The 16,445-nt window shown below is 39.6% G+C and overlaps 1 protein-coding gene across 2 annotated transcripts in view; it reads left to right on the top strand.

Moving 5' to 3' along the window:
• The window catches only part of pfkla (phosphofructokinase, liver a), a 53,940-nt gene that overhangs the window by 17,616 nt on the left and 19,879 nt on the right, over positions 1-16,445 (top strand). For both annotated transcript variants that reach the window (XR_015499935.1, XM_087268484.1), the window contains exons 5-13: positions 4,431-4,596; positions 7,581-7,625; positions 8,296-8,404; positions 8,651-8,746; positions 10,713-10,805; positions 10,884-11,009; positions 12,697-12,761; positions 12,843-12,906; positions 14,976-15,122. Coding sequence is in view for 1 of the 2 variants with exons in the window: in XM_087268484.1 (XP_087124610.1) it covers positions 4,431-4,596; positions 7,581-7,625; positions 8,296-8,404; positions 8,651-8,746; positions 10,713-10,805; positions 10,884-11,009; positions 12,697-12,761; positions 12,843-12,906; positions 14,976-15,122 (911 nt within the window). In the remaining variant the exon portion in view is untranslated. The remainder of the gene's footprint in view (positions 1-4,430; positions 4,597-7,580; positions 7,626-8,295; positions 8,405-8,650; positions 8,747-10,712; positions 10,806-10,883; positions 11,010-12,696; positions 12,762-12,842; positions 12,907-14,975; positions 15,123-16,445) is intronic.

The following is a 16,445-nucleotide window of genomic DNA, read 5'->3' as shown; positions in this document are numbered from 1 at the left end:
AGCTGCTCAGAAGATCTAAAGTTCTGAGTCCGGTCCACATAAATGCGCAGAGCGCGAACTGGACAAAGTAAAGACAGGGCTGGGTCTGCCTCCTCCGGGGGCAGCGCTTGCAGAGTTACTACCTGATCTCTAAAGGGAGTGGTAGGAACTTTGGGCTAATAACCCGGGTGGGGTCTCAGAATAACGTGAGAAAATCCCGGCCCGAATTCCAGGTACAAGTCACTGACCGAAAATGCCTCCAGATCCCCGACCCTCTTGATGGATGCCAACGCGACCAACAGAAAAGAAAAAAGGTGCTCTTTAAGACCGCGTGAGCCTATTGTGCGTCGCCGGAAAGAAGGGAACGCCCCTCTAGTCGGTCCGGCCGCGGAGCTGGGGGATAAACCATCTCCAACCCACGGCCGAAGCAGCCCGGGAAAGCACGGCTAACACGTCTGTTTCAGTATCCGTTTTGACAGCGCTCACCTGCCCGAAGGGGGCGAGTGGGTCCGTATCATCGTCGGACAATGAAAGCCCACCCTCCGATGCCGCGGAGGACATCTGATCTCCGGTGTCAGCGAGCGTGAGAGCTACCATCTGATTAGACGGATCACTCCCAGCGCCCGAAACTTGGATGGAGCGCTTGGAGAAGCGAGAGGTCCGCGAGCCCTTAGGCGGCAGATTATCTCTCGCTGGAACCCTCAGATCTGCCCGAGCGCCCGCTGCAGAACAGGAGGCGACTGGGGTGGCTCGCTCTCTCACGAAAGTTAGCCGCGATCTCAACTGCGCGACGGTCATGGCATCGTAGTGACGACATGAACCGCCCCCGAGCACCACATTAACATGCTGGACCCCCAAACATGTAATGCAGTGATCGTGTCCATCATCCAGAGCCAGGAAACCCCCACAACCAGAAACGCACAGTCGGAGCGCCATCCTGAAAAGGACGTGCTGCACGACTGTGTTGCTCTTTTAGGATGCTTTGCAACAATACGCACCGCTCTGGCAGACCGGACCCAAAGTGACGCCAGGCAAGGGAGAAACCCAGCTCGACCACCTGCCGCTGCGTGGACTCGCTCTGGACCGGGAGACACTCGTTCGCTCGAAGTGGCTGTAGACAGCAGGAGGAACCCTCATGAAGCTCGATCAGAAAAGTCTCTGAAGCTAAAAAGGATAGCGTCTGCTGGCGCCAGGTGTGCTTATATACTCAGTTGATTGCATATGCCGCACACCTGCGCATGCTTGCGCTGCCAATTCATTCTTAATTGGCCCGTTCAATACTCTTTAGACAAGTAGCTTCTGAACCGAATCTCCCAAACGTGGATTTAGAACATCAAATCCACTTATAGTGCTGGAGTTTCCCCCAAAGGGGAACCAGAGTTTTCAACCCAAGCTCATTCTGAAAGCGTAGTCCCGCGGACGTTTCTGGAGACAGCAGAATAAGTCCCGGGAGGTACGTACAGCCGCATTTCTTTTTTTCAAGCGAACGCTGTGGGGCGGTGTGACGCCGTTCCCTTTCGCGCTTGCCGGCCGACCGCTTACCTCCTTGTGGAGGGCTTCCCCGCTGCAACCCGTTTGTCCACTCAGCTCATCGTGTACGTCGGCAGGCTCGAGATGCAGAGAGGAGTCGACCACGGCTACCGGTTTCGAGTCCGGGGAAGAGCAGTTCCAGCAATCAGGTAAAAACAGAATCCCAAAAATTAAGTGAACGAGTTTCATAACAGGGTGAGAACACGGTGAAATCCGAAAACGCGGTAGAAAAAAAAAATCAGGGCTTTTCTTTTTTTGGACGGCTTTTGTAAACTGTCGCTCGGGTTTAGGGAAGCGAGCGGGCGGGCGGGCTGATCTGTAAGATTGGTTGGGTTCAGGAAAGGAGGAGGGCGGGTCGGCTGATTGGCCGGTCGCGCAGTCAATCATCCGGCCATTCGGACAGCAGCCTCCGGCAGGTTCACGTGAGAACAGCACGGGCGCGAACCTCACTCGCGAGAGGCGTCTGAGACGCGAAAAAGTGCACAACAGCAGCCTCTTGCGGATTCGCGAAAACAAAAACTGCAGCCGTACGTACCCGCCGGGATGTATTCCGCAGTCTCCAGAAACCTCCGTGAGTCTACGTTTCCACAATGAGCCCGGGTTGAGAGTTTTGTAATCAGATTACCTTTTCAAATAAGTAGCAAAATAACGCAGTGGTCCTTAACTTTTTAATCACCGTGGACCCGCTAGGTGACCATCAACATTGCTGTCACTATTATACAAGTTTTATTTATAGAGAAACATTACAAAGTACTGCAGTGATTGGGTGTTCTGTGTTTGTCTGAGATAAATAGTCTACCAAAATTTGCATATTCCATACAAGCTGAAGCTAATCGGTCAGTTCTTGTCACGCGACTTGCGGTGCGCATGTGGCATTCATTTAACCGCATGCGTCTAAAAAAACGGGAGTGCGTCAAGCCTGTGCGAAGGCGTCAAGTATAAAAGCCTTGTTTGTTTCGTTACGACGTGGCGCCAGGAGAAACGCTGTGCACCGCCACTGGAAATAACGAACTTGCGTGAATAGGGCTGCACGATTAATCGAAAAAAGATCACAATCTCGTTTCGACCTCACACTCGATTTTCATTCAGCTTTTCCACGATTCAGCCAATTATATTTTCAAGGTCAGGAGAGAAGCAAGGCAGTCGCACAAGTCTGCACAGCAACATTGACACCTTCAAATGTGTCACATACTGTATTTATAATGTATAATTTCACTCAGAAATGTCATTTCTGTCCTCATGTAATGATGTATTCATTATGAAAATAAATGTTTAATAAATGACCCCTGATAAATCATCTTAAATTACGATTACAATAAATATAACAAAATTAACAGCAGTGCTCCCACACATTACACAGCTGATTTAGTGGTTGCCTAGCAACATAAAAAGCGCAGCACACTTCTTTTTTTCTTGTCCAAAAATGATCATGATCGCCTCCAAAATGAATGAGTTCAAATGGATTGGTAAATGCTGACTCGAGCTTGGGATGTTGATGTAGTGGTAAAATCTCCTCAGGATTAGAGTCTCATAAATGTTTATGAAGGCCGTATCAAAGTCCATTCAGGGTGAGTCTCTGACTCAAGCACTGCGTGAATCTTTACATTGTGAATCTGTAGTTTAGTTACAGGATACTACTAATTACATATACAGTGAGTTGAATTCAGAATTATTAGCCTCCTTTGAATTTTTTTTTTCTTTTTATAATATTTCCCAAATGATGTTCAACAGAGCAAGGAAATGTTGACAGTTTGTCGGATAATATTTTTTCTTCTAGAAAAAGTCTTATTTGTTTTATTTCGGCTAAAATAAAATAAGTTTTTAATTAAAAAAAAACATTTTAAGGTCAAAATGATTAGCTCCTTTAAGGTATTTTTTTTTCGAATGTCTACAGAACAAACCATCATTATACAATAACTTGCCTAAATACCCTAACCTGCCTAGTTAACCTAATTAACCCAGTTCAGCCTTTAAATGTCCCTTTAAGCTGTATAGAAGTGTCCTGAAAAATATCTAGTCAAATATTATTTACTGTAATCATGGTAAAGATAAAATAAATAAGTTATTAGAGATGAGTTATTAAAACTATTATGATTAGAAATGTGTTGAAAAAATCTGCTCTCCGTTAAACAGAAATTGGGAAAAAATAAACAGGTGGGCTAATAATAATAAAATAACAATGTGTGTATGTATATATATATATATATATATATATATATATATATATATATATATATATATATATACATACATGTATTTATTTAAGTATATAATATTTATATTATGCACAGTAAGTACACACATGTATTGTAAGTACAAACTTATTTTGGGTGCGATTACTCATGATTAATCATTTGAGAGCAATAGTTAAATTTTATTGTATTTTTTTTTTTTATTTAATTAAATTTCAATTTACAAACAATAACAGCATCACCTTTACTGCTTTAAAACTGAATAGCAGAAATATCAGCCAATTCTGCTGTTTCATTTGAACTATGACGTCTGCTGAACTGTACATCTGTCATGAACACCCAGCTCATTTATACAAGATGTGTGTGCGTGTGCATGTGTGTGTGTGTGTGTGTGCGTGTGTGTACGTGTTTTAGTGACATATCAGGACACAAATCTGTATAATGATGTAGGTGTGACACAGGTATTACAAAAAGGAGGTGATATATGAGGACATCGGTGACGTCCACACTTCTCAAAATGCTTATAAATCACACAAAATTAGTTTAATCAGAGAATTAAGCTGCACACAGTCTCCTGTGATGGTTGGGTATAGGGGTGGGCTGGGGTGATGTGAGGGCAATACAACATACAGTTTGGACAGTATAAAATGAAAGGAAACCTATGTAATGTACTCACTTTTCACAAGAACAAACATGTATGTGTGTGTGTGTGTGTGTGTTTGTTGGCAGGTCGTATCACAGCAGAGACTGCGCAGAAGCACGGGCACCTGAACATCGTGGGTCTGGTGGGCTCCATTGATAATGATTTCTGTGGCACAGACATGACGATCGGTGCTGATTCTGCTCTCAACCGCATCACTGAGATCATCGATGCCATCACCACCACTGCAACCAGGTCTGCAGAACATTCAACATTCATCCAAACACTTCAAACTACACTCCACACGTCATGTCAAGTGTTTGCAAAGTTCAGGTCTGCATTCCCTGTAGACAGAAGCACTGATTAGAAAGGTCTTTATTTGTGTTGAAGATAATGAAGGGGGAAAACGGTTAAAGACAAAATTATAAGTCAGAATTATTATAAATTATTATAAATTATATAAATTATTTCATTAATTATTTTTAGACAGAATCCTTGTGAAAGTCTTACTTACCACCAGCCAGCTTATCCAGCATATGTTTTACACAGTGGTTGCCCTTCCAGCTGTAACCCAGTCCTGGGAAACACCCATACACTCTCAAATTTAGTTCATGCATGCATTTACAAACTGTATTGTACATAAACCATATACACTAGGGATGCACCGAAATGAAATTCTTGGCCGAAGCCGAATAATAATGAATTGCTTGGCCGAATACCGAACACGGTGTTTTGCATTTTTTTCCTTTTAGTTTGCCAATTTTTTCACCATTACAATAATTAAATAGTAAAAATTTGCTTTTTACTATTTTGTGTTGCTTTTCAGAGAAATAAATCAAATAACAAAAATACAATTTCAAAAATATTTATTTAACACTGAACATTTTTTTACATTCCAGCAGATAATATACAAACAAGGCACAATATAACTTAAAATAAATAAATTAGTAAAATAAAAAATATTTTTATTTGACCATCTTTGAAGCCCCCCTTCTTGAATAGCCTATGTTAGGCCTATAACTGACTGCTGAAAGAATGTAACTGTATGTCTACAACAGGGGTTTTCAAAGTGTGAGGCGCGCCTCCCCTGGGGGGCGCCAGAGCATGTCAGGGGAGGCGCGGGAAAAAATATAATATAATAAAAATATAATTATTAAGTTTAATTATTATATGTATTTTTTATTATATTTAAAAGTTTTAATTAAACAAAGCAAAAAAAATAATACGTCAAATATAAGAAAACCTTTTTTACCCAGAAGGCCGTAGCTGTGAATTCGCTTCTGTTTGGCAAGCCTGCCAATACAGGTATATGCCTGCTAATACAATGGGTCGGTTTCTGAGACCCCCCCGATTCAAAGTTGTAATGAAGTTCACGGCCCTTTGGCTGCCTGGAAGAAGGAGGCGGAGAACCGACGCAGTTTTAAAATGATTTATTAATAACAGTGACGGCAGAAACCAGGACAAACGGACGGCAGCTCCTCGCGGAGACTGCCGTCAAACTGAAAGCAAAAGTAAAATATGTCCGGCCCGGTCCTCTCTCGGCTTCCTCTGTCCTCGTTCCTCCTTTTATGATCCAGAGCTCCTTCCGTGGAATCCGAGGCAGGTGCGCACCGCAGGTGTATCCACTTACGCGGTGGCCTCACTCCGTTCCCACGGCTCTCGGCCACGCCCCCTCGCTACAAAAGCCTTCAAGTTCAGGGTTTAAACCCAAAAGACGACGATATGATGATCAGTATTTGAGTTTAGGATTTACGTGGACAGGACCAGCTGATGAACCACGACCTTTATGTGTGGTTTGTCAAAATATTTTGGCTAATGACAGCATGAGACCCGCTAAACTTCGACTGTTTTGATTGGGATGGACAGTTCTTGGATCTGTTCTATATTGAACCATCATCCTAGTTTAAAAACGTTATATTAAAATACTTGTTATTACTCTGTAAATAAATGCACTTTCATGCAAATGATGATAAAAGTGAGTTAACAGTCTGACATCTGTCTGTGTCTTTATATATACTGTATATGTATATATTTATATATACTGTATATGTATATATATGTATGTATGTATGTGTGTGTGTGTGTGTGTGTGTGTGTATGTGTGTGCGTGCGTGCGTGTTTGGGAGGAGGGGGGCGCCAATGGATAAGTTGTGTCAAAAGGGAGGCCAACTGTCTTAGACTTTGAAAAACCCTGCTCTACAACAACAAACGTGCATTGAATAGTGCAAAAAATGTGGATGACAACAAATGAATAACTGTCCTAGACATTAGCCTACTTAGCCTACTTCTCCAGGAAAAGTGGCAGGTTCTTCTTTATAAAAAGTAGCTTCTCTGCTGTCTCACATGAAAGTCGGTTCCTCTTCTCATCGATGACATGAGATGCAGCACTAAACAGTCTCTCGCTGTCGGCGGTCGGTGCGCGGCTCATCTGTAGTACGAGCCCGTTTACTCTCGGCGCTGTTTTCATCTCCTGCGCTGTGCATCACCTGACCGTCTTCAACACCTAGCGGCTTTCCTAAGTCCAACTCGGCCTGGATCATTTCTCGTGTGCGCAGCTTTTTCCCCATATCCAAGTGATGATCTTTATATTGTGGATCAAGCACAGTCGCGATGCAGTACAGGGGTTCTGAGTCCGCCTGACTAAATCGTGCGCTGACAGCTTCTAAGAGCGCACTTTTAGCTGTTTTCACTCCGTGGTCTGTTTCAGCGTCTTTGTTTAAAAGACACTTTACCTCTCACTCTACGCGGGTTACTATTTGATCACGTCATTAAAAACGTCATTGTTCGGCAAAATTTATTCAGCCTTTTTACTTATTCTTACTTATAATTTCGGTTGTTGAATATTCGGTGCATCCCTAATATACACTTTAAAAAAATAGATTAAGCAATGGCCTCAAAAATCTGCAGATTCTTGCATGCACAGATTCTATGTGGGACCACAAGGCTGTGATTTTCTGCAGCTTTCATAATATTTACATGAACATGCAGTCATTTAGCAGACGCTCTTATCCAAAGCAGATTTGACTGTGCTTCATGTGTTGAGGAATGCAGTGTGTGTGTGTGTGTGTGTGTGTGTGTGTGTGTGTGTGTGTGTGTGTGACTCTAGTCTCAGCTTGTCTCTCTTCTCTTCCTGCCTTTTCACACACTCTAAGGGAATGTTTCCACACACTATTTTTAGCATGTGTGTTTGCACCAGATTTTCTGCTTATTTTGTTTTCGTTTTGTATTTTCTGTTTCAGCCATCAGCGCACATTCGTGCTGGAGGTGATGGGCCGTCACTGCGGGTGAGAAACACACACGCAAGATCACAAACACACTTATATTATAATGTTATCATCTGCGTCTGCCTTACAAACTACCCAGAATCCCTTAGCAGCTGAGATATTTCAGTGTTGCTGCAACAAGTGTTTTCATTCATTTTGACACCCCTAATGATTACATGTCTTTTCAATACTTCTGACAAAACATTTATAAATATTATTTACGTTTGTGTTTATGTTTCATGTCTAACAGTACGTATCTAATTAAAAAATTAAATAATGTATCTGTGTGTTTTTCATCGAAGTAAATGTATTATGCGTTGAATGCAATTAATGGAAATTAATGAAGGGTCTTAATAATTGAAATCATTTTAAACAACCACCCAGAATGTTTGGCAACGATGTCACTTGAGATTTTCAATATTTTTGTCATGCTATAGTGTGGTTTATTCGATATTAATTTATCGTTATTATTACTAAAAATAAAAAAAACTGGACTACAGATACAGTTTCAATTTCAATTTACCAAATCTTCTATGTGAAGCTGCTTTGACACAATCTACATTGTAAAATAGCTATAGAAATAAAGATGAATTGAATTACTATTATTATTATTATTAACATTGAAATTAAAGGTTATGTGCAGTCGTGACTATATGTGATTTGAGAGTGGAATGGTGTTGTTGTTGTGCAGGTATCTGGCACTGGTTTCAGCTCTGGCCTCTGGAGCTGATTGGCTGTTTATCCCAGAAGCCCCTCCTGAGGACGGATGGGAAGAGCTCATGTGTGCTCGCCTGGAAGAGGTCAGACTAGATCCAAACTGGATCTAAAGACATAGTTCACTCACCCCCTAGTGGTTTCAAAGGTTTCTTTATTCTGTTAAACATCAAAGTTTTTTAAACAGAGGAGGAATCAAGAGAAACAAAAAAAACATGTAAAAATAAATGTACATTTTTAACATTTCAAAATATAAATGTGGGCTTAAGAGAGCAGCGGGCCTGTGACACTCATAAAGCGCTGTGTGTGTGTGTGTGTGTGTGTTTGTTCAGAGCCGCAGTAAAGGATGCAGACTGAACATCATCATCATTGCTGAAGGAGCCATAAGCAGAAGTGGAGAAGCCATAACCTCCAACTATATCAAAGACGTTAGTCCTCAACACACACTCATTCACTCCTCAACACACACACACACACTCCTGCCTTCATTTTGACAGCTATTTTACTTTTTAATCTTGGTTTTTCTAAGATCTGATCAGTATGTGTTTAAACTTTAGTTTAAGTTATAGTAATGTATTCATTTTATAGTAAAATGTTTGTTTTTTTCCTCCAGAAGATAAAATATTATAACACACACACAGTTGAAGTCAAAATCATTCAGCCACCGGTGATTTATTTGTTTATTTATTTTTGTTTATTCATATATTTGAGGAATTTTTGACAGTATTTCCTATAATATTTTTTCTTCCGGAGAAAGAATAATATTTGTTTTATTTCGGCTACAATAAAAGCAGTTTTAATTTTCTTAAACCCATTTTAAGCTCAATATTATTAGCCCCCTAAAGCGGGGGGGTATATGTCTATATATAAGCAATATCACACAAGGGAATATATGTCTATATATATAAGCAATATCACACGAGTAGCAGTGCGATATGGCTGTATATCGGCACTGGTGGGAGGCATTTGTATGCGTTGCCTTACTGTACGAAAACAACCAGAGCGTCAAAGTAGTGAGTAAGTGGTGAGTGTCAGTGTGGGTGTCAATGAGAGTTGAAATCAAGTCAACTTTATGGAAATGAGCTATAATATAGTTTAGCTGCAGGCAATCAGTATGTAGAAGTCCACCGCTTTAGAGGGGTCCAGAAAACACAGTCCTGTGAACTTTGGTTCCGACCACAGTTGTTTCCAAGGGTTTAATTATTGTGGTCGCTGGATTTCCAATTATTTACAATGTTTTCTTACAGGAACATACATTAGAAATGTTATTGGCGAGTTACTGATGTGCATTAATGTTATATATGTATATATATTTATTTTCTTTAAAATTATCTCATGCGATAATAGAAAACAGTGTTGCTGCTTCAGAATATTTCAGACATATGGATGATACACTGGATAATTAAGTGGAGCAAAGCCACACCAAACCATAGTTAAATGAATTTGATAAAAAATATGCAACATTTTCACGCTAGAAAGCATGTTTTATGCAGGAATGTAACTGATATGCTGCAACGGCACCTTTAAATACGAGATCAATATAGCGAATTTTGACGCACTCGCTGCCGAAGCTGAAGGCAGACAGCGTTGTTGCCAGGGCGGCCAGAGCAACCTTTGATGCTGTACTGCATTTGGTGTGAACGCACAGTTACAGCTGCGAGTACTGCTGCGAGTGTGATATTACATTTATACAACAGGTTGACAGCACAATCGTGTATATATATATAAAAAAAGAAAATCAAACACGGACAGTCTAAAAACCCCTTTTGAAGGAGGAACTACTTTCTTCCACCGTTCTTTCACATCTGCAGCTGATGTCAGAACAGCAGAAGCCGTTGCTAATTCACCAACGTCAATTTAGAGCTAGTGTTTGAATGATTCTCTTGCGTAATGTATAAAGTGATGACAAAACAGCTGATTTTGCTTACACTTTAAGATTATAAGGCTGAACAGCATGAAATGCCATCAGACTACATACATTTCCTAGTATTTCCCTGTTGCAATTGGGATTTTACAATAATTAACCCTGAAAAGCTAAAGAAAACACTACCAGAGTACTGTTGTGTTTGCGTTAAGCAAAAATGTTTAACACATGCTGGCATTTCTTCTTTCTTTTAGTTTACTGAATTAGTCTGCAGGACCGAAAACAGGAGACTCATTTAAAACAAATAGATGGCCAATCAAAAAGTAACTCAAGTTATACAAAGAGTGGCCAAAATATATACAATCCTGATATCTGAGTCCCATCTCACACTCAACACGCTACAATTACTGTGGTATAAATACAGCAATACAACATACAAAGAGCGAGATCGACTCAGAATGTCACTTACCAATTTTAAAAGGATTTGTTCAGCTGTGGTAAAAATGTAAATGTTGTGTGTTTGTGTGCAGCTGGTTGTGTCGCGGCTGGGTTACGACACGCGGGTCACTGTTCTGGGTCACGTGCAGCGCGGTGGCACACCGTCTGCCTTCGACAGAGTGCTGGTGAGCAGAGCAACTCTCAGCTGACTGCAGATCAGTGGTGCTGCTGATGTTGACTGTGTGTGTTTGTGTGTGCTGTAGAGCAGTAAGCTGGGTGTGGAGGCCGTTGTGGCTCTGCTGGAAGCAACTCCAGACACTCCTGCATGTGTGATCGGCCTGTCGGGAAACCAGGCTGTGCGGCTGCCGCTCGTGGAGGCGGTGGAGATGGTGGGGACTTTATTTATATAGTTTTATTTTACTTTTATTTTATATTATATATTATATTTATATATACATTTTAATTTATTTGATTATTTTATTTTAATATTTTGTTTAGTTTTTATTTGATTTGATTTTAATTTAATATATTATATTATTATTTTCCTTTTTTTACTTTGCTATTTTGTTATTATCATTAATATAAATTTTATTTTATTATTTCTCTTAAATCTTCTATTTTATTTTATTAATTTACTTTAGTTTTTTTTTTTAAATTTTCAGTTCTATTTTATTATTTTTGCTTGAACATTATAATTTTATTAAATTATTTTACTTTATTTAATTTAATATTTGATGTTTTCTTATATTATTATTAATTTTTTTTACTTTTTATTGTCATTATTTATTTCTTTTTTTAGTTTTACTTTTATCTACTTTTATTTTAGTTTAGTTTACCAAATTCTGGTCTTTAAAATACATTTTATCCTATTGGGTTTATACTAATGCTTGTTTATGATTGGCTGATGAGCATTCTGCTATTTTCAGATAAAGTAGTTCCGGCAGGTTTTGAGTGCATTACAGCTCCATATCACTACGCTGAATGATTTATTTTACAGCTACCACAATCAAAAATCACATCAAAACACAACAGAATGTCAGGGTTCTGCCACTCTGGTCTTGTGAATTCTTGTTTTGGTGGCAGAATCCGAACACTGACCCTGTCTTGTTCTGTTTCTGTCATTGTGTGTGTCTCTGTGTGCGCCCGTGCCATTATGGGTATGCGCAGAGCATGCGCGCTCCCGCTTGATGCAGCTGCGCGCACTCTTGTACTAGTGTTTGTTTGTTCTGTCAGCATTGCGCTGCTTCATTCCCAGCGTCTTCGTCTACTTGCTTTCGGTTTTGGTTGACGCTGAGATGAATCATGCGCGTTGCATATGTGTGAGCGCACGGTAAGGTATCTATTATGTGCTCGTGTCTTGCATCTGTCAAAGCACGTGGCTCTGTGTTTACATGGTAGTCACGTGCTTTTGTTGTGTGCTTCTGTGTTGTCATGAACATGCGGTCAATGAGTTCTCTCATTGGCTGCATGTTCTTGTCCTGTTGTATTGTGAACGCGTAGTTAATGAGTTCTCTCATTAGCTGCGTGTTCTAGTCTTGTCTAATGTGAGCGCATGGCTTGTGTCGTCTCTCTGTGTCATGTGCTCTCCCGTCTATTGTCTAGTCCCACCCTCCTTGTTAACCCATTATTAGTTAATTATGTTCATCTGTTTGTGTGTTAATTTACTACAGTTTATAATTCCCTCATATCTGCTGTTCTGTGCCAGTTCATCACCGTATGTAACCTTGGCTTGTTGTCTGTCATCTTGTTCCAGTCCTGATCCCCGCCAGCTTTCCATCCTAGTTTGGCTTGATTGTTTATTTGTTTTATTAGTGTTTTTCCCCCTCTGGGTTGTTTATTTTTGCCTATTATTTTATTTTATTAAGAATAAATATTCCTTCACTCTGCAATTGGTTCCTCGCTCCTTTTTCCTCTCACCGACCGTGACACAGAAGGCTTTGGAGGAGATGTGGAAGAAACTAGTGCTACACACAGGAACAGTTTGAGGACACAAACCTGACAGATGTCTTTGATAACCTCATGTCTCCAATATTATCTGTTATTATAAAGAGAATAATTGCTGTCTCTTATCTACAGACTAAAGAGGTTCAGAGAGCCATGAATGAGAAGCGCTTCGAAGAGGCCATTCAGTTACGTGGCAGGTGAGAATCAACATCATGGAAATGAACCACAGCAATGTTAAAAAAGCAGGTCTATAATTAATCAAACGCTGACGCTTGCAGGAGCTTTGAGAACAACTGGAGCATTTATAAGCTGCTGGCATATCAGAAATCTGCTGCGGTTCAGGTAAAACATCTGTACTACAGCTACACATTACCAAAAGAGATTTGAAATCAATGAATGGTCTTTTAAAATGGGTCTTATTAAAGTAAATTATTCATTTGAGTTTTTCTAATAAAATGGGAGCACTCAAGCAAGTTTATTTAAGTTTAAATAAAACAAATAAGACTTTCTCCAGAAGAAAATATATTATAGGAAATACTGTGAAAAATTCCTGATTCTGTTAAAACACAGGGTTCATACACAATTTTACTACTAAAATTGCATGACTTTTCCAGAACTTTCTAGTTCATTATTATACTGTAATGTGTCATGTAATGTCTACATATATATGGTAAATAATAAGAAAAACAATGACGTTTAAATGTATTATAGTATATCATAGACCACACAACAATTAAATTTGTCTAAATTTGTTTTTAGATCTAAGTAAAATTGATTTTGATAATGCGTACACAGCACTAACAATGTCAGAGCAAGTTTTTGGCCAAGGACAGACAGAAAAAAAGTAAAGACAACTAACCTATATTCAAGTTAGGGCTGTACAATATACAGTTTCAGCATCGATATCAATGTGTGCGTCCGCAATAGTCACATCGCAGGATGTGCAATGTGAACGCAGGGAGAACATGCAAACTCCACACAGAAACGCCAACTGAGCGTGGCTCGAACCAGCAACCTTCTTGCTGTGAGGCGACAGCACTACCTACTGCGCCGCTTAATTGTGTTCACATTGCAATATACATCACAGAAACACAAAATATGTTAATGTCGGATTGTTCCAATATCGTGCAGCCCTAATTCAAGTATACAGATATTTGTTAAATGTGCAGTAGGGGATCTTCCACAATGCTAACAGCTTAGCGTAAATCTCTGAATCACAGTCCCTCCCCTGCCGTCTAGAGCCACGCCTCCTGAAACACGAGCACGGCAAAATAACCCTCTCTCATGTGTTAAAAGCGACTAGTGCTTGTGCGGTGGCGTGCAAGCCAAACTGACATGCGATTTCAGAGTGAATATTAGAGTTGCATGATAAACAATATAGGGAGAGACAAGGCGGAATAGCAGTATATACTTGTGTTTTGTTGTTAAACTAATTAAAATCTACATTTTCGATGCTTTAAAAGATCCCTTATGAAACTGAAAATAGTCTAATCAATCTTTCATTGGAAGATTTTAGTGTCTGAACAACACTTCTGTGAAGATATAACCCATTTATAACAACAACATCTAACGTTACATCAGCTTTGCGTGAAGACAGAACAGTTTTAAAACAGAACATTACCTGTCTCAGAGAAATCCTTCAGACATGGTGTCATCCTTTCTCCAGTGTACAAAGGTAACTTCAATATTGATTCAGGTTTTTAAAAAGTTTTGATTCAGCATGTTTTTACAGATCGCGAGCGTGTGCTCTCTCTCTCTCTCGTGAACGCACGGCGGTTGGCGGAGCTGCGTACAAACGGCTGCGCAGTTGTTCAAATCTGCATTAGCTGAGCGACAGATTGGGCTACTTATCGGGATTATAAGAGATGTCGGCCCGACTTTTATGCCTTACCCAGAATATAAAAATACATATAAACACATTTAAATAATTTACTGTAATCATTACTATTAGACTATGAAGAGACTTTCAACCAGCACAACAAAAAATGCTTCTGAAGACAATCACCTTCTGCACCTTTAACATAATTTCCATGACTTTTCCAAAACTTTGTGGGTTTTTCTGTTTTTCCAAAACTTTACCCGGCCTGGAAAATGCCATGTCAAAATTCCATGACTTTTCCAAGTTTTCTATGACCGTATGATCCCTGAAAACATCATTTGGGAAAGATTTGAAAAAGAAAATTCACTTCATTTCAATCGTCAAAAAATTCAACTGTCGATATTTAATATACACCAAAATGATGGTGAAATTCATCAAATATCCACTCTTGTCACCGTCTTAGCACCAGCATTTCTTGATATCTGTTTTATAACCACCCAAACACACAAACTTTGGTTGGAAAAGAGCAGAAGCGTGACGATGATGATGATGATGGTATCTGCTGTTCTGATGGAGGTGTTTTTCTCCTCAGAGTGAACACTCCATTGCCATCCTGAATGTTGGTGCTCCAGCGGCAGGCATGAATGCAGCGGTTCGCTCTGCTGTGAGAGTGGCTCTGGCCAGTGGACACCGCGTTTACATCGTCAACGATGGCTTTGAGGGGCTGGCCAAAGGAGCGGTAAACAACAAAACATTTACATCCTTCAGTGCTCTTTTTATAGCACAATGACTGGTGTGAAGTCAGTGTTGTTTATTTTTTTCCGTGTTGTTTTAATGCTTAATGACCGGAAGCTGCGACTGATTTTATTTTATTTTTTCTCATATTGTGACGCAGTTCCTACGGAATATTAAATAAGAAAACAGTGGGCGTGGTTTGCCTTGTTTTTTTACTGTGAGCTGATTGGATGTAGTAAAGTAGGCGTGTCATTTAGAAGGTTGGGGAAAAGGGTTTGGGGAGAGTTATTACAACCTAACAGACTCCACCTCACCATTTCTGTTTGTTGTCAAAACTGACAGGTGGAGGGGCGTGGTTTGGTGTGTAGCCACCCCCTAATACCTTAGACCAGGGGTCGGCAACCCAAAATGTTGAAAGAGCCATATTGGACCAAAAAAAAACAAAAATAAATATGTCTGGAGCCGCAAAAAACTTAAAAGCCTTATATAAGCCTTAAAATGATGGCAACACATGCTGTATGTATTTATATTAGCTATATTAGCCTACTATAAAAATGACTTCGTTGGCTACAAATACATACTGAGCCTTCATATGATTAAATGTTCATTTCCCTGCAGTGCATCCTGTAGAGAATGACGCGCCACATGACTACTCTGTTGTACGATGCCGTCTCAAGTTTAACTTAATTACAGTATATTAATGAATTATGTTTAATGTTCAAGTTTAACTTCATTACAATATTAATGAATTGTTTAATGTTCAAGTTTAACTTCATTACAATATTAATGAATTGTTTAATGATCAAGTTTAACTTCATTACAATATTAATGCATTATGTTTAATGATCAAGTTTAACTTCATTACAATATTAATGAATTATGTTTAATTATCAAGTTTAACTTCATTACAATATTAATGAAATGTGTTTAATGATCAAGTTTAACTTCATTACAATATTATTGCATTATGTTTAATGTTCAAGTTTAACTTCATTACAATATTATTGCATTATGTTTTGCTTTGATGAAATTAAAGAAATGCAATAAAGAAATCAGATTTTTTAATGTTTTTTTTTTATTTTGAGGATTCAAAAAAAACAACATCAAAATGAACGTGCACAACGTGCCCCTTATCTGGGCAACAAACAGTGCAATAAAACGCAGCCTGCCATTTCCATTTCAAGATCAGCTCGAGTCATTCCTGGGAATGTGCTCAACAAGGAAGGGTCAATCTCCAGGGGTGTGTGTCAAGGAAAGACAGTCTCGTTTTTTCCTTTCGCAACTCGCAAAATCTGCTCTCAAATGCAGTTTGCATATCAACGATCGC

The sequence above is a fragment of the Danio rerio genome, chromosome 9 (assembly GCF_052040795.2).
Source record: "Danio rerio strain M-AB ecotype USA chromosome 9, GRCz13ab, whole genome shotgun sequence".
In the NCBI taxonomy this organism is placed as follows: Eukaryota; Metazoa; Chordata; class Actinopteri; order Cypriniformes; family Danionidae; genus Danio; species Danio rerio.
The sequence above is the reverse complement of the archived record's forward strand: the minus strand, read 5'-3'. Positions and strand labels throughout refer to the sequence as shown.